We start from the raw sequence: 20141 nt of genomic DNA on the forward strand, positions 1-20141 counted from the left end.
TTCGTGCGAAAAATCCTCTCGATTTTCTTCTTCTTCATCTAAATTTTCTATTGCCAAAAGATTTGGTGTTGTGGATGAGTCAATTTTCTCTTAACATTGTGGATGGGTTTAGTTTTCTCTTAATTAAAAATTTTTAATTCTAGTGAATATGAAAAAATCTTTAATAGGAAGATAGTGCGCAATTTCAAAATAATAGAAGATATTGGATAGAAAGTCCAAAAAAGAAATCCTTATTTAATAATTTTACATTCAATTTTTGCGTCCTCTCTCTCTCCACCTGTCCCACTCTTTGATGGTTCGTACGTTCTTGTTGCAGTTAAAAAGAGGAATTCTAGTTGCCTCCATTAGCAACTCATTTCTTGTTCCTGTGTTGCTCTTTTCTCTCTCCACAATATCTGGGGTTTTAAACCCTCCTCTGTTTCTCTATGCAAGACTTGAGGTATGCTTCTCATAATTTCATTCTAATTATGCATACTAATATTATTATTAATTAGTTGGATCACTCTGCTTACGGAACTTTAGTGCGGAGTCATGATTTTAATTTTATAGATCTTAATTTTAGATTACAGTTTTTTAAGTGTTAATAATTGGGAAAATTTGATATGTATACATATTTAAGGGGCTACATGTTCATCCCGTCCCTGCCTTTTAACTTTCTGCAAGAAACATACTTTAATAGTTCAATTATTAGTTGGTCCATTCTTTTTTACCTGAACTATACTTGGACGATTCTATTCCTACGAATAGAGCCAGCAGAGGAAGGCGTTGTCACGAGACATCATCATCTATGTATATAATAATATCATATATGTATATAAACATACCTAGTCGAGTATATGGTGATAGTTCAAGTAAGGAAAAAGGAAATACTGATAGTTGGCATACTCAGCTATGAGCTGTGTTTTAATAGGTAGGAAAAGAGAACAATTGATAGTTTGGGTGTGAAAATGGCGATAGCTCTTTTTTATGTTTACCATGATTAGGATCTCAAGTCTCAAGAAAGATTCTTGTTTGTAAATTGCTTACTTTATTGATCGCAATAGCTGTAAATTCGCATGATTTGGATTTTATGCTCAAAGATTGGAACTTTTTAAGCTCAAGAATGATATTGTGTTGCTAATTTCTGTATACTAACTGGTTTCTGATAAACATGCCTTGGACTAGTATTCAGAGCAGCTCATGTGTTAGATTAACAAATTTATGTTTATTTGGATTTTTTATTAGTTAATAGAGTATATGGGGTTTTGAAATTTCATTTCCATTTTACAAGAATAAGATTATGCTTGCTGCAGATTTCTTTTTATTGGGTTAGTTATTGGTGAAATTTGTTAATATTTTGGACTAAATGTTTCTCTTGTGTGATGTTTGTAGGGAAGCACAGACTCTATTCATGTGTAGTGGTTCTAGGAGTCAACTCTGTTCTACTGAATTAGCCATGGAAGCTAAAATTCAGAAGCAAAAAGAGCTTGTCCCTGATTTCTCCCTTTTGCTCGAGTTGTCGGCCTCGGATGATATTATAAACTTTCAAAAGGCTGTAGAAGAGGAGGGCCTTGACATCAATGAGGTGGGCTTATGGTATGTTAGGAAAGTTGGTATAAAGAAGATGGGATATGAAGAGAGGACACCCCTTATGGTTGCTGCTACTTTTGGTAGCAAACGGGTACTGAATTATATGCTTGAGAAGGGTTGTCTTGAGGTTAATCAAGCTTGTGGTTCGGATAAGGCTACAGCGCTTCACTGCGCAATTTCTGGTGGCTCTGCAGCTTTGCTTGAGGTTGTCAAGCTCTTGCTTGATGCTTCTGCTGATGTGAATTTGGTAGATGCAAATGGGAAACGGCCTGTTGACCTGATTTCAGCGCAGAGTTGCCTCAACTCTAGGAGGAAGATACTGGAGCACTTACTCGGAGGAAGCAGCAGCGACGAGGTGATTGATCAGATCATTTCTGAACAATCTGAGGAACAACTGTTGTCGGCTTCAACCATATCTAAATTGGGGATTGAGAAGAAAGAGTATCCTGTTGATCCCTCTCTTCCAGACATAAAGAACGGGATATATGGGACTGATGACTTTAGAATGTACATATTTAAGGTGAAACCATGCTCAAGAGCATACTCCCATGATTGGACCGAGTGCCCCTTTGTTCACCCTGGTGAAAATGCTAGAAGGCGTGACCCTAGTAAATACCACTATAGTTGTGTCCCTTGTCCTGACTTTCGCAAGGGGACATGCCAAAGGGGAGACTCTTGTGAGTATGCACATGGTATTTTTGAGTGCTGGCTTCACCCTGCACAATACCGGACCCGTATGTGCAAGGATGAAACAAATTGCAACAGAAGGGTATGCTTCTTTGCCCACAAGCCTGAAGAGCTTCGCCCCTTGTACCCGTCTACAGGGTCTGCTGTGCTTTCCCCTAGATCATATTCCAATGGCGCGTTGTCGTTAGATATTACATCGATTGCTTCACTAGCCCCTGGCTCTCCATCAGTTATGATACCTCCTACTTCAACTCCACCTATGTCTCCTTCTGCAGGAGCTTCTTCTGTGGGTGGATCTTTGTGGCCCTGCCAGTCCAGCCCTGCAACTTCAACCTTACAGCTGCCTATTAGTCGGTTAAAAACCACAATTAACGCCAGAGACATGGAGTTAGGTAATGGTTATCTGATGCAAGATCAGCTGATGGATGACTTATCTGCTCTTTCTTCGCCATCCAGGTGGAATAATTCTTCAGCCAAAGCTGCTGCTTTTGCAGCTTCTTCTAATGATCGAAACGGTGAATTCGGTAGGCATGGTGGATTGAACCCCACTAATCTTGATGATATCTTAGCAACCCTTGATGCCAAGATTTTATCACAGCTGCAAGGACTATCACTTGATGCTGTATCACCCCAGTTGCAATCTCCCAAAGGGACGCAGATGCGACAAAATATGAACCAGCAACATATGGCAAGCTATTCTTCCGTTCAATCTTCACCGTCTTATAGGACATCATCTTTGTATGGAATTGATCCATCTGGTGCTGCTGCAACAGCAGCTTTGAGTTCAAGGGCAGCTGCATTTGCCAAGCGAAGCCAGAGTTTCATTGATCGAAGTGGTGCAGGCCGTCTTTCTAATGCTTCTGCTGTGCCTTCTAACCTGTCAAGTTGGGGCTCACCTGATGGTAAATTGGACTGGGGCATCCAGAAGGAAGAGCTCAATAAGTTGAGAAAATCTGCTTCTTTTGGTTTACGGAGCAGTGGCAGTAGGTTTCCTACTACAAGTGAAGCCTCAGTTTCAGACTCTTCTGTTGAGTCTGATGTCTCTTGGGTTCAATCTCCTACGGCCACTTCTAGACAATTGGCTATGATGGAAGATCAACAGTATCGTTTAAATACTAGTCGAGGTTCTGAGACGACGCAAACATGGGTAGACCAGCTATACATGGAGCAGGAGCAGATTGTGCATTGATGGTGAAAAGATTGGATTCGGGCGCATTCTTTCTTGGAGTAATATCTAACAAGTTCTTTTGCAATTTTTTGAATTCTTTTCTTAATGATAATAAGCAGAGGCAGAGAGACAGAGAGAGAGAGAGAGAGAGAGCTAAAGAAAAGGTCTTTGGGCAGGATGGAAGAATTCTGCTCTTTCAAATATTTGAATCTTTTTTATTTTATTTGTAAGTTCAGAATTTTGATTGATATATGCTTTAATCTCATCACTATGGACTATGTAACATGGCAATAAATAATGATACAAATGAAATTTGTTCTCTGATTCAATAGCCAAGTTATCAAATTACACTGTCCTACATTGTTTATAGTTGAATGGTTTGTAATTTGTATGAAGAGATGAAATTGATTATCTATTCACAATCCCATTCTTGGTACTGTTTGCTGTTTGCTGTTTTCTGCTTTTTATAAATTGAAAGAACTCAAAGCGTAAGCATGATATTAACTTCCACGAATGATAAAATTATAGATAGCACAGCCGAATAATATCAGAATATTACTTTTGAGATTATGCAAGATTATACATAAAATATCCTTTTTTTAAGCTCTCTTTAGCCTTATATCTCTAATCCCTATAGGCTATGAGGTCTTCTAACACTAACAAAAAAAACTCGTAAAACTATTTATTTAGGTGGGATTGTTGGTAGGCCAGGCTAACATACTTTATTTTTATTCAACATATATTGATATAACAGATCGGAACTTGGATTGTTGGAAGATGAGGAGACAATTATTTTACTAGCAGTTTATATAGAAAGATTATTCCACAAGGATAATTTAATGCTCAATAAATCATACTGTAAGCTGCATCTCGCAAGTTTGAATGATTTTGTTTTTAATGTCAACCTAATTAGTTGTTTCCTCTCTCTATCGATTCAGTAGAAAACTAATACATCCTAAAGATCATCGACTAGCCAAATAAGAAGCACTCTTGAGGACCACAAAGAAGTATGGAGTTATGGATTAGATTTCTCCAATCTTAGTTGACCTCCAAGTCTCATTTCAAGCGTATGTGGAATAAAAATTTGCCGTTTATGGATTCAAAATTCTAGTCATTTATATTATTGGGTTCTAAATAAATATTTTTAAAAATATTTAATAGATTTCTTAAGATAAATAGAGAGTTTGGACCAAAATTGATGACTCATCGAAATTCATAACTTGTATACTAGCTCATCCCATAATATCAAGCACTTAAAATGAAAAGAACTTCTAGTAAGGAACAATTTATGGACCCTGTATAACACAAATCTAAATTAATCAAATCAGTAAATATTAAATGATCATATTAAAAAAAAAAGGTATGGAAGAAAGGCGACAATTCCTATTGCAAAATCATGCCAAATTCAAAGTGCTAAGGTAGGGGCAGGCCAAATTCACACATAGTAAAGTTAAGAAAAAAGCGGTGCAATGAATATGTGATGCAATCGTTTTGGAGACAATTCAAACAAGTTGCAATATTTTAATTAGTCAATTGGCTTGAAAATCAAAAGTAGGAAAAGATATAGAAATTTAATGGAGCCGCCCCAACTTATCTATTGGATAATGGATTGACGTTTACTTTGGTATAGTTTATGGCCGGCAATGTGGACTTTGGACATGGGGGTCGTTTGTATACAAATTAAATTATTTTGAAATTATAGTTTTAATATTATAAATTTTAAATTAATTTATCTTATTGAAAGGTGAAAAATTAATTACAAATTTAATGAGATAAGATTAATAAGATAAGATATTAAGGATTAAATTTGTATTATACTGGATTAATAATATGAATTTATGTTGGATTTACTTTGATAACAACCTAATTCTATTGGATTTACTTATAATTGATTTTTCGGCCTTTACATAACAAAATTGTACTCTTGTGGTGTCAGACTATATTTTAATTTTCTTCTAAATTATAGGTACAACTGAAAATAAATTCATTAAGGACTGCAAAATCAATTGAGCCCCAACATTATTAAGTGAGACCTCCCATATATGTTATTTGATGAAATGGATATTGGAAATTAACATTGTTTATTTTGGTGTACATACTCTTTCAGAAATAATTTCTTATTTTTATAATATAAAAATAAGATTTCGTACACTTTATTCTTTTTATGTTTATTTATAAAATTTCACTGATAAGTGATTGATGTTATTGTATTTGGTGTATACATCTTTTAAATTAGGAGGCTACGAGTAAGTTACACAATTAGGAAAATATTTGCCAAAATTGCATTTATTTTGGGGAAAAAATGCAATAAATCCCAGAAAGGAAATAAATATTAGAATGACCTGCTTGATGCTTGTTGAATCGACATTTAGATGAGTTGAAATCAATTGAATGAATACATTGAAATCAATATGTGTCGTAATAACTACTTTTTTCATTGAATAATTCACAAACTTATTTTTACTACCTCATCCCTCGCTATGATGAATCAAAACTATTAAAGATGCCATATATTACTCGATGTTCACTGTTGATCTGCGTTGATTTTTATTTTTTTTAATACACTAATAGATTTTGGGTTGGCGAATTCATGGAAAATGAATCACCTATCTTTCTAATTAAAGAGTTAATAACACTAATGAAAAGATAATACCCACATCTCCTTATTTTTTGCTGTTTTTTTGACAGTTGGTTACATGATGGGGGAAAAAATCTATTAAAATGTCGAAATATAATTTTGGGACAATTTGTGACAATATTTTATGTATAACTTATCTAAATCATTAAGAGTTAATTATATTTTATTCCTATTCTTTTTAAATTACAAAAAAATATTTTTTTGAGAAAATCGGATACATAAATAGTCTTCCCTGATATATAGTGATGTCTTTAATGTTGTTGCGATTAAAAAAGAAAATTAATGAAAGATCTGTTAATTGAATATTTTGTTACGTTTAAAAAGGAAAAAATTAAATAAATAAAGCATAAATTATGGAAAAACTTTATTGGCAATGGAATTCAATCTCTGGCAAATTGAAACATGCTAGTACAATTCAAAATTCAAAATTCTTCTTCCCATTCTTCCAAAAAAAACTCTCAATTTTTGAATCAAAATTGTCGACAAATTGTACTGATACAACATGAACTTGTCGATCTTGTTGAGATATTCTGAAATCTGAAAAAGTGAGATGAGGTATGAACAATACAAAAGTGATTGAATTGTTCTTGGTCAAAATACAAGAGTTGGTGGTGGCTCCGATAAGGGCTTTTAGTCAAGATTCATGGATGACGCCATTGTTAAAAGTGAAAAAAGAGTTACGGAAATTGGTATAGAGCAAAGAAGAATGTGTAGAAGGATTTCATCATCACGTTTTTTTTGTTTTCAACAAATCAGATTGTTGATTATTTTTTTTTAGGTTTTTCGTTGTTAATCTTTTTGTGATACATATGGATTCAGATTTTTAATATTTCTAGTTATTGTTTTTCTTAAATTAATGTATCACGCCATCGTTTCAATATTATGATACAATATATTTTTATCATACACAATATATTGTGTTCAAATATTAGTTTTGATACATAACCTTAATTTATTAAAACACAAATTAATATGTATCATGTTCATAGTTATTTATTTGATACATAAATGTTACAAATTTCGTTATTTTTTTGCTACAAGATATATACATCTTAACTTATTCAACTAGATGGTTATGTATCTATAGATATTATCAAATATAATTGTTGATTTATAAAACTAATGTTTTTATAACAATATCAGTTTGTATCATATTTATAGTTATGTATATGACACAACATTGATAGAACAACTGATAGATTTTTTGGGGATTTTTTGTTGTTAATCTTTTCCTAATACATATGAGTTCTGGACATGATACATAAATTTGAATCTATAATAAATGTATCCGATACATAACGACTATTAGTAATGTATCTATCTCAAATATAACATCTTATGGTCAACAATTATCTATTTAATGTATCTAGTAGAAATACTGTACTTAACAATTCAAACAAGGTATACAAATAGTAATGTTTCATGATAAATCTATTCATCTCGAAAATACAATTTAAATGTAATGTATCATAATGTTGAAACAAAGGCATTATACATTAACAAAAATAATTAGATACATTAAAAATATGAACCTATATGTATCACAAAAAGATAAACAACAAAAATCGACCTTCATCTATATGTATCAATAATTTTTTAAGATGAAAAAATCAAAAAAAAATAAAAATTAAGTGATAGAAAGAAATCTACCTCTCGAATAACTTGAAATTATTAATTGGAAAGAGAAAATATTTGAAATTCAAAAATAGATTAATATATGTAACTGTGGAGAGATTTATGTAGTGAAAAAGGGAAGGAAGTCATGGTATGTTGTTTTGAATTGATGTATCCAAAAAAGGGAATGATAGGAGCAAAATAAGAGATTTTTGATATTTTTTGAAATGGTAGAAAAATAAAAAAAAATATGATAAAAAGGGGTGTGTAGTTAAGTAATTTTTTCATATTTTATTAGTCTATTAAATGCTAATTAATATTCGGCTATATGTTGCTAATAGTATGTAGCAATTGTATATATATGTCAATTCCTCATTTTTACTCCACAAATTGCTGGCCAGCTGGATTATCCAGTGAATCTTTAAGCCCATTATACGTGTAATAATGGGCCTATTCAGTCAAATTTGGGCCTCTAGAATGGGTGAGGTGTATGAGAATCTAAAACATAAAGCTTCTTTAAGCCCATTATACGTACAATAAGCAGTAAAATAGCACCCATTGATCAGTTTTCTGTCATATTTTTTTAAGAAAAAATTACTTGATTAAGTGTTTTTTAAAAATTAATTACTGATTTTAGCGATATTTTTTATTTATTATTATTTATAGCAATACATAGCAATATTATGATAAATCTACACTTGTATTAAAAGTGAATTATGCATACAATATAAATGTATTATAAGTGTTTTAAAATATATATTATGTTTGTGTAGTAAGAATCTGACATAATTTATTATAAGTCTATTAAAGTATGTGATAAATGTATTATCCATCTATAAAACTTGTATTATATATGTTTTATAAATAGTTCTCTGCAATATGTATTAAAACTGTATTATAAATGTATTATAAGTGTTCAGTGATTTTTTTTTATTGCTATAGATGGTAAATATTTTCTTAATATGGTATATTTATGTAAGTTTCCCTAATTTTAAAGGGAAAACTACTTTATTAAACATACATCCATATCATATATATTAATTTTATCTATATTTTAAATAATTACGTATTTTATCATTAATTAAAAAATTTCTATAATATATTAAGGAAGATACATCTAGATATAGGGGTGTACATGGACCGGGTTGGTTCGGATTTTTTACAAACCAAACCAAACCATTTGTGTTGGGTTATTAAATCTATAAACCAAACCAAACCAATAAAAGTCGGTTTTTTCGATATCAATTTTTCTCGGGTTTTTTAAAATTTCTCGGGTTTTTCATAGTATCTAATAAAAAGCACAGAGCAGTGCTTCTTAAAAAGAGTTCTAGTAAAAAATATCAACTTATAAGATGGAGGCAGAACATTATTTGAAGTTTTAACTTTATAATATAACTTTATAAGATGAGCTTTTTTTGTATATTATTTAGATGGGTTTCTCAAGTCCAAATCTAAATATAAGAAAGAAAACAAAAATTATGAAAAAATTTTAAAAAATATTTATAAATTATATTTTAATAAATATTTTTATGTATAACATAATTTAAAAGTAGTATATCTATAATCGGGTCGGTTTGGGTTCGGTTTGACTTTTTTTATATAGTTAAAACCAAAACAATTCTATAACGGTCGTTTTTTTTTCAAACACCAAACCAAGTCAAACCAAATCACTAGTCGGGTTTTTTTTCCGATTTGGTTTTGTTTGTCGGTTTGGTGCGGTTTATTGGTTTGCCCTGTACAGCTGTACCTAGATATATGTATTTTTGCTATAAGATAAATTAAAAATAGGAAGAAAAGCGGGTGAGATGGAGAGGGAGGTGAGCGAGATAGTCATGTATCTCGGATACATGCAAATCACACTAAATATACACTAGATACATGTATTTGTATGCATCTGGTGTGATTAACATGTATCTAGGATATTAACTACATAGGAAAGTGTCCAGCGAGATGAAAGGGAGGCAAACAAGATTTGTCTATGTATCTTAAATGCATGCAAATCAACTTTGATACAGTGTGTCTAGAATAAATTACACATAATTTTAATTTCATGTATCTCGAGATACATGTATCCGGACGTATCTGGACGCATCAAAATCTGATTAACTTCGTAATATTGCAAACTAGAATGTATCTAAGTAATTAGCTCCTAAACTAGTGGAATTTCTATAAGCTTTTCTTTTTTAAAATAGCCACTATCATGGTATGACAATGTTATGAAATTTAATCCGTAAAATTTGAAATTTCTTGATAGAAACTATTTGTCCATTACTATTATGGTAAAAAGCAAGCCTGACACCTAGAAATGGACTGATCAAGTAAATTCTACTAATCGAAAATGCATCGTCTCCATTGTAATAAATTCTTCACATATCAATTCAAGGACTCAAAGGATGCTATATATTAATCTTAAACGCGCATAATTACCTTAAACACTCTGAAATATTATCGTTGAATCCGAATTATAACGTTTACATAAAAGCAGTAACAGAATGAAGTAGTATACTAGTAGTTAAATTTGCATTACAAATTTTGGGTATTTTATTTGTACTAGTTAAGATACAAGTAGTACTAATTATATATTATAGTTCAGGTCATGACCTAGTCACGATCTGTTTTTATGACCACGTCCACGTCCACGATTGAAGATCGGTTTGCCAGGATAGTGATTGCGGTTCGCAGAGGGTGCACCATAATCCTCTAGCTGCACTGAAAGTAGTGACCTCCTGATCTGCACTTGTAACATTGTCATCTTGTCACCTGCATGTGAAGGACAAAAGAAAATGTCGAAAGTTATGACATATTTAAGATTATTAATTTTTAAAAAATGATTACTTTTTAAATTTGAAAATACTTTAATATAATTATTATAAAATTCCAGAGGAGGAGCACTCATTTTTTTTTTTAAATACAAGCGAGGAAATAATTCCTTCTACTTTACTCAAAAAAATTTTAAGAGACGACTCTATTGCGTAGCACATATTTTACTACATTCATCATAATTTAATTCTTGACCTTTTCTTTTCAATAATTAACGAACAAAACTGTAAATGCATCCTTGAATTTATTAAATTTCAAAATATGAGACAAGCAAATTCGGGCGGTAGATTCAATTAACCGAAATTCGAAGCTGAAATTTTACCTCAATCTACCATCAATAGATTTAGCCAGGGGACCCAAATAAGTTTTAATTAGGTATCTTATATTGAACAAAAAAAAAGTTGATATTATTCCTTTCATTGATTAGGAATTTCAATTTTTGGGAAGTTGGGAAAAAAAGAGCAAAGGTAAAAAAGCTCAAGTGATTTTTTAATCATAATCACCCAATAACAAAGGATATGATATATTTCATTTTTTTAAAAATGAATAATTTAAAGATCAAACAACCGATTACATGACATAAGCTTGGAATGAACCTAGCTAATTTATCTTTTCAATATCATAATTAAAGAAGGGATGTATATATATACCTGAGATTGAAATGGAATTTCGTGCTGAAATACAAAATATAATTGAAAGAAGAAAAAACATAAACAAGTAGTGTCGAATTCCAAAACCAGCCGCCATCTCAAGATGATGAAAACCCAAAGAGCCTCCTCTATTTATAAGGCAATTGTAGACACATACAGATTCAGAATTTTAATTTTATGAATTCAACATTTAAGATTTTTAGTAATATTAAACATATTATATCTTTAAAGTTATAGATTCATATCTACTTTCACTATTTCTTTTGACTTGTCAAAAATTTTCTAATTTGATTTTCATTTTTACTTGTCAAATTTGATAAATCAAGAAAGTACAATCTTTTTTTACTTATTATACTCTCAATTTATTGAGAGAGTTAATATCTTTGGTATCAAAATATTTTGGAATTTGGATTATAGCTTTAGTGATTAATACGAGTAAAATGATAAACTCACCATATCAATAATTGATTTCTTAATAAGTGTGTAAACTCAAAAATTGACAAGTAAAAGAAAACGGAGGGAGTACTATTTATTAATATAATTTTGGTTGATTATATTATACGCTACGTCAAAAAATATTGAGTTCATCTGCTACATCCGCCTCTGGTTGAAGAGTTGACATAATTAGCAACTGGTGAGCTTTACGTGGCTACGACTTTGTTTGGAAATCATAATGTGTTTAATTATCTAATCCGTCAAATTAGGGTCAATGAGTTTGTTGTAGCTTCCTTTACTCAAATAAAACCATCAAATAAAATTTCACTTCATTTTTAAGAAAGCTAAAAGTTAATAACAAAAATTTCTTTTCTTAAAATTTTGCATGTATATAGAGAAATTGTTTGGGGATGTCACGCTACTAGTACAACTATTGCGATTCACTTTCGGATAAGTCGGGATTAACTATATGATTTTCATTGTACATGTATGATCCTTCATGTGTAACAGTCCAATCCATTAGTGATAATATCACTTTTGGGCCTAATGTCCGCACAATTTTAAAATACGTCTTTAAGATCTAAGATCTTCTTCCGTATATACTTAATATCTAGCTCTCTCGTATACAAGACATAATGAGATAAAACATGCATAATATTTTTTTTGCAAGTTTATGTATGGGCGTTACTTCGATTCCAAATTACTACATCAAGTCAAAAACTTAGTTTATTCAATTTAGAGTGAAAACAAATTTAACAGAACTTTAAATTATTCTTATACCTTCGGGCAGCAAATTAAGGTGTAACATAAACTGGAAGAAAATAGAATTAATACTTCATGCATAAAATAAATTTTTAGTTGCTATTGGAACATGTGAGCATTACGTGCAAACTAAATAATAATCAAAAGTGAGAAATGAGAAAAGTAGTTCATACAAAATATATAAAATATTACAAGAGTAATAGAGTACTTAAGAACCATCATATTCAAGGTTCCAACAACAATAGACAGACAAGATCAAATTAATGTTGTTAAGGTTTATAGGTAGCCAGTAATTGATTGTATTTAGGATCATCATTTTCTAGAACTTATTTATGATTGTATTGTTTGAATTAATTTGGGCACACTTTGACTATTTATTTAAATATCTATTATATTTCATCAATATAAATATAAATCGAGTAACTATATATGCTTTCATCAAAACTTAAGCATATAAAAATTAATAATATACTTTCAAATACGTAAATGTTTTTGTACGTCGTTATTTATGAGTTCCTAATCCTTAAGAGAAGTCTCGTGGCACACTATCTTTCCACTTGGTTTGAAATGAGGAAAGTCATCTTTTTAAAAATAAGTATTTTTTTCATGAGAAATGTTTTGTAATGTTTGATATGGATGAGTGAAAAATATTTTTTGAAAAGATATATTAGAAATTAATGATCATTTTAATGTTTTTTTTTTTTGGTTAATAATTTGCAGTTGTAACTGTGTTAGTTTGCTCCTAGTATAATGTGATCGTTTCACAAATCATATAAAAATACAAATTGCTAAGCAAGTGACTTGAGACAAACTCGATCAAGAAACGCATACAAATGATATTGAATCCAAAACTCCGACCTATTCAAAATATCTCTCGTTCAATCAACTCAACTACATCGAAGAGGCACTTTGAAGTAGCAAAAATTACCATGAATAGGGAACCACCAAGGTGACCTCATAGCTAGTGGTGAATTTATGTGCTAAAAACAGGTCACGTGAAACTGTGATCATTCAAGTAAATTCGATATATTATTTATATAATTCTTAAAATAATCTGAAAACACCCTTAATAAAAAATAATTCATTAATGCACAAATTGAGAGTTGATCTTAACTTGTTACGTGGGCCATAAAAGTGATGGATTATTAGCCGACCCAAAAATGAATTGAGGGGGCCTGGGCCACTTGGCCATTCTAAAGAGGATTTCATTTGTCGGGAATATTTGCACCCTATGACCCTTTATCATCAAGAACTTACATCTAATAACCCCTAATTATCCCATGAAAAAACTTTATCAAACTTTAAACTTGAAATTTTCTTACTAGAACAAGTAAAATAAAGATTATAATTGTTCAATACTATCAATCATTCTAATAAATAGCTCATTTATGACAAATTGCTTTTCAAAATTTGTCGTTATTAATCAATTACCTTAATTTTGATCTTCAAAATAATTGAATAAATTTATTTTGTATGTATAAAAAATTGTCCCAATGTACAAAACGTAGCAGAGTTAAATAGTGGGATAAAAAAAATATTTGTGCAAATGACTGGAATTAATAGTATGTTTAGCTAAACTTTCAAAATCTAAATTATACTTTTAGAAAATAGCAATTTGTATTATTTTTGCCAATATTAAAATTATGATTTATACTTTAACAACATTTAAAAAGCAGGTCTTTAAAAAATAATCACTGTTTCCAAAATTACTTCTATGCCCTATATGGTGCTTGTTTAATAGCATTCATAATGTGGCTTCTTCTAACAACATCAAACCCGACAACGTATCTCAAGCCCAACAAAACCTGTTTATATGGCAAGGAATAATTCATTGGTGGGCCTAATATATAAGACTAACTCAATATGGACAAAATGATAAAAATCTTGAATGAATTACACAAATCTCATAGTTGTTAAGAGCTAATTATATCATATTTCTACTTTTTTTGAATTACAAAATCCCTTAAATTTGGTAGAATCCAGATACATCCCAAAACGTCCTGATACATCGCGTCTCATTTCTGAATACATCCCTCAGCATTCCGATATATCATGCAAAGTGATGTATTCGATCGATACATCGCATAAAGTGATGTATCCGAGAATAGAATAGAGTATGGATTTTTATAATTTTTTCAAATGGTAGATAATTTTAGAGAATAGGATAAAATTAATTATGTATTTAACTTTGGGGCATGATTAACACAAATGGTAGAAAATTAAACAAATACCAAGAATAATAGCCAAGTCTATAATGTTACCGAAACAATAACAATAACTACTAGAACATATTGAGTGTAATTCCACAAATAAAGTCTAGAGAGGAAGTATGCAGACATTGTTCCTACCTTTGGGGGTGAGACTTTGTTTCCCAATAGACTATCCACTCAAAAGAAATACAGTCAAAAGCAAGGTCGAAAGAAATGCAATAATTTTGATCTTCGAAGATCGGATAATCTTATATGTAATATATTAAGCATAAATTTGTAGGAGTTTTGGTACACAGATTCCTAAGCAATACTTCAATGATTTGGCTACAAATACAATTATTTCCAGCAAATTATAGCAACCCTTGTGAGCATCCATACATATATTTGATAATATATAGGACTACAGGTCCCAATTGCTTTAAAAATGCAGGACATTTTAACTTTAAAGATTGAGAAAATTGTCCAGAAATTTGATTCTCTCTGACAAGTTCAATGAAAAGTAGGGCAACTCCAAGCACAGATATATATATATATATATATTGGGCCACTGAGCTAGTTGGAATCCATGTTAATTGCACTTAACTTTTGTACCCCAAGAATCTGGGACTCAACTATATCAACTTGTCTGAAAAATTAAAAGGGAAGTTACATATATAGTATATATGATATTTAGTATAAAGTATACATAATTTATTTTATAAATTTAGATGATCAAATACCAATAATTACCCCCCCCCCCCCAACCCCAACCCCCAAAATGACTCTTCTTATCTCATCAAAAAGTACTCTTCTTTACGTCTTTTCGTCATAACAATCTTTTGGTGAAAAGTGTGCAAATTTGATTCAAAATGGACATTATTATACTATATAACTATAACAAAACAACTTTTAACTGTAGTAAATATGCACAATAACAAAAAGTGCATTGTCATTAGATTCAATATTGCTATAGGGTTTAACAGTTAGCATTTAAAAGAGTGTTAAAATATAATTGTTACTAGTAATTGCCTCTAAAAACATATAATTAGCAATAATTAAATTATTATTATTAATTAATTATCACTAAAAATTATTATTATTTTAGATATAGTATAATAAGAGTATTTTTGTGATGACTTAACCTATGACTCCGCCAAATGAGTATGAAGATAGTGGAGTGATGACTTAAGTCAGTATCAATTTTTACTATTTACTTTTTGTTTGAAGACGCGCACAGACAAAAAAAAATAATACAAACAAAAGAAAAACAAAAAATATAAAAAAAATAATACTATTCCCCACTCAATAACAGTTGTCTAGTATTAATTTGACACATTTTAAAAAAAATAATAAATAATATGAATAATATTGCTATATTACCCTTTGAATATATTAAATTTAATGTTATGAAAAATATATTAGATATTGAATAGTATCTAATAGCAAAAATATAATGAATATTAATAAATAAATAAATACTTCATTAATTTTTAAACTGAACAAATATTATTGGATAATTGTGTGAGAGTACAAGTTGTGTAAAAAGGTTTACTTGAATCCATTGAACATACACTTCATTAACCTATGTGGAGGAAATGCACAAAATTTGGAGGACATGTCAACTTCAGTGTTCGTATCAGAATCTTTCATTATATACAGAGTCCTTGAAAAAGGAAGAGCTGAGTAGATTGATAATTACATGTCACAAAACTCTCAATTATTAAAACCAAAAAAAAAAAAAAAACAGCTTACTTCCAATTTCCCTCACACACATATTCTCTTGTGATGAAATGATTCCGTCTTAATTTATGTGATTTTTTTATTAAATATAAAATTAATTATTTTTAAAAAAATAATAATTGTGTTTTAAACAGTGTTTTAAAAGACTCTATTAGAATTCGCTCCGGAGTTCGTTTTGGGGCGGGACTCTAGCAAAACGCCTCAAGACTAAAGTGTGGGACTTAGTTTTGTAAGACTTACACCCTAAGCGCCCGACTGTACGTCTTAAGCACACCTAATGCCAAACACTCGAGACTCGCCTAACAGATCTTACATAAATTATGTGTTAAAATCTTTAGTTAACATTATTGACCCTCATAATATTTGAATAAATGAACGATACTTAATAATTTTTAATCTATAGAGATAAGAAGATTGAGAGTAACTCAAATAACAAGTTGTAGTATCACATTTTTACTATTTGGTAACACTTTGAAGGTGATTATATATTACATAATATTTCTTTTAAAAATACGTAGCGAAATTTTACCTTTTCACTTATTATTGGTATTCATGATTTTGTCATAGGTCTCAAAATTATCATATTTTATTTAGCTATTTGAAAGTAATTTTATTTTTATTTATGATGGAGTGATGTTTTTATTATAATACTAGTAAGTTTTATTGATTATTTTCTTTTAGGGGGGTAAATTATATAGTATGATAAAAAATATTTTGAGAAATAATGATTCTTTTATTATTAGAAAGTTAAGATATTAGATTATTTATACTTGTATAGTCATGTTAAAATTTTTATTTTCTATGAGTTTTCTTAATTATATTTGTAATTATTTCAAACTATAGATGTAGTTTTATAATTTTATGTTATTATATTATTATTATTATATTGTAAATTAAAAATTTAAAAATTCACAGGGCTTATGCCCTACGTCTCGAGGCTTACACCTCGCCCGATATTAAGTAAAACGCCGCTTCTCTCCTCACGCCCCTGATTTTTAAAATACTGATTTTAAAACAAATTTCAGATATTTATGATTTAAAATAAAAAAAGTTATTTCTAATAATAAAAAAATAATATTCTATTTTAAATAAACTAAAAAAAATAATATGTATTTAAATTGAGATTTGAGCGAATAGCTTTAAAGGGAGGCAAGGGGGAGCGAGGAGCGAGCTTTAACATAAGTTGGGGCAGAACTTCTCTTTCTTGCGATCAAGTGACTTTCACTGTAATTTTGAGCTTTTGAACTAACAGTTGCATGACTCTCTTTCTTCCATAAGAGAACAACTTATTTATACTTTTGAAGCTTTAACTTTGGTTTGGACTAATACTGGTTCGAGAAGTAAGGGGTTGTCTAGTAGTTAGATAAAAAATAAATTATTCATGTAGAATAATTATTACACGTTACAAATACATTTATAATTAATTAATACATAATTATAATATATATATATATATATATATATATTTCTTTATAAAATAATATAGAAATTCACTCATAACAAATATAAATATTATTAATATATATATAAATTTAATCAGCTACCGAACAACCTCAAGAAGCACCAAGTTGAAGGTTCACGAGGTTTTACCATTGGAGAGCTCAGTTTTTATTCTCCCATTACTTAAAGTGACAGGAGGCACACTGTAAAAAATAATAATTCTTTTTATACGACCCCTGATATTTTTATTCTATGGAAATTGTACTGTCCTATATAAAAGGCAACAATTTCTTTTTAGGGACCATATCAACGTGTCGATCGAATGGGACAGGCATGTCCACTTTTGTCGAGAACGTACCTATTTTTCTACCCAACAATTGCCATAGAACTCTACTGGAAACTTCTTTTAATTTTGTGTCTACTCTCACTTGAAGTTGAATTAGTAACTTTTGATTAGACTCATGTTAAGTAGAACAACTTCACTGCAAATCACTGTAAAAAAAAAAGTGAATGGTTTAGAGTAAGACGAGAGCAATATTGGAGTCAGAATTAAGTTAATATTTATTATATATATATATAAAAATAATTTTAATTATGTATAAATAATATAATTTTTTAATAAAGGATATTCAAACGAATTCATGAACCTTGACTAGCTCCGCCCCTGATCACGAGGGTGTTTGAATGCTTCATATCAGAGACGAATAATAGAGACAGAGTAAGGAATTCGATTTAAGGTATGTAAAATTAAATATATATTTATAATAGCTAAACACCACATAAATTTTTAACAAAAAATGTGCACTGAACCGCCCATCGCCTAAAATGACTCCGTATATGTGATTAAGGAATGGGACAAATGAAAGACTGTAAACACAAAGAAGATTTAATCATCTACAAAAATATTTCAAAGGAAATGAAATTTCTCTCCTGATAGATTTGAATCATTTAACTTTAAAAAGAATTTTAATTTTCTATTTAATCTAATTTAATATATACCAAAAAGTAAAATGTAAGCGTCCACAACGTTTTTGCAGGTAATTATCAGCTTAATTCTATTCAAGAAATTTCCAATGAAGGCAGACAGATTATATATATGGATAAAAATGGTATTCTTCTTTTAGCAGAATCACTTTAATTTCTTGATTTACTACTTAATGCAGATTCAACTTTTTGATAAGCCTAGAAATTTAAAGCATAGTATTCAATGACTATAGTAATGTCTGAAGAAACTTCATTATGATTTGTATGTTTCGCATTTGATGAAAGCTTTGAGGTGTCCAAGGAATACCTGACCAAGATATTATTATTGATACTAGGTGTACAAAATATAATTTACAATTTACTGATAGATATTCCACATGAAGAGAAAGCATTATTAAGCATAGATAGAAATCAGATTCCTAATCTAAGGTTGATGAAATGTCAAAATAGGAATTTTCTAGTACAATAATCAAGATTTAACCACAGACTTGGTATACATAGCAAGAGGATACAAAGGCAAGTAAGATGTTTAATTTAGCATTGTTGAAAAGTTCTAACCTTATAAATCGTATCCAATTGAGTTGTAAACAATACAAAATGTTTCTAGATCTCTAACAGTTGTGTCAGTTTCTTGGGAGCACAGCCTACTGAGAAAAGAAAATCTTAGGAACTTTACATCTTAAGTCGTTATCTGATTCTAAGTGAAGAATTGTGTTATTGGCCGGTAATTGTAAAGAAGTCTTCATTCGGAATAGACTTCATAGCATTTGTGAGACTTGTTGATATCGAAAATGAAATTTTTTCAAACACCACCTTCTCTGATTTTGTCTTAATAACCACCATTAAAGAAGACGAAGTGACACCATGATTGTTGATCGGAGGCTTCCAGAGACTTCCTTCTCTAATTGCTTTAGATTTTTATTTGTTTTTCTTTTTTGTTGTCTCTGATTGTTTTGTCCGTTTTTTTTTTGTTTGTTATTTTAATTTTGAGCCATTTAGGTGGATTGTTTAAGTAGATGGTTCTTGTACTCTTATTTGTTTGTTGATTAATAAAATGGCCTTCTAGCCTAGTTTTCATATATTTATTTTTTAAAAAGCGTCCATAACAATACATTTTTTCAAGCAGATATTTTCCTATTATACATATACAATGTTTTTTTTTTAAAGCGATAACGCCTGCCCCTGGTAAAAATTCAAAGGGCATCTGTAACTCCGCCCCGCCTATAAAACCATGGCCTATGATCCAAAATCCGCCTATAAAAATACCTGTTTAGTGCTACGCAATTAAGTTGACCAAAGAAGAAACAATATGTCTGAATCTTATAACTTTGAATCCTACCCTCCAAATATTTAACAAGTAAAAATAAATTGAGAGAGTAATTGAGTTCACATAAATTCACAACAAACTTTTAAGATCCGACTCCTCGAAATGCCACTAAACTATT

At 30.1% G+C, this 20141-nt stretch overlaps 2 protein-coding genes across 2 annotated transcripts; one reads left to right on the plus strand and one right to left on the minus strand.

Annotated features, from left to right (window-relative positions):
* Positions 1 to 285: 285 nt before the first annotated feature.
* LOC129898985 (zinc finger CCCH domain-containing protein 66-like) lies at positions 286 to 3753 on the plus strand. The gene is made up of 2 exons (XM_055973719.1): positions 286 to 439; positions 1372 to 3753. The coding sequence occupies exons 1-2, from the start codon at positions 426 to 428 to the stop codon at positions 3443 to 3445; spliced, it is 2088 nt and encodes a 695-aa protein (XP_055829694.1). The 5' UTR covers positions 286 to 425; the 3' UTR covers positions 3446 to 3753.
* Positions 3754 to 10227: 6474 nt separating this feature from the next.
* Positions 10228 to 11243, minus strand: LOC129898734 (protein PSY1). The gene is made up of 2 exons (XM_055973383.1): positions 11147 to 11243; positions 10228 to 10436 (listed from the first exon to the last, which is right to left on the minus strand). Exons 1-2 carry the CDS (start codon positions 11241 to 11243, stop codon positions 10282 to 10284), a joined length of 252 nt encoding a protein of 83 aa, XP_055829358.1. The 3' UTR covers positions 10228 to 10281.
* Positions 11244 to 20141: the final 8898 nt, after the last annotated feature.

This window comes from Solanum dulcamara, chromosome 8 (assembly GCF_947179165.1).
Source record: "Solanum dulcamara chromosome 8, daSolDulc1.2, whole genome shotgun sequence".
NCBI lineage: Eukaryota > Viridiplantae > Streptophyta > Magnoliopsida > Solanales > Solanaceae > Solanum > Solanum dulcamara.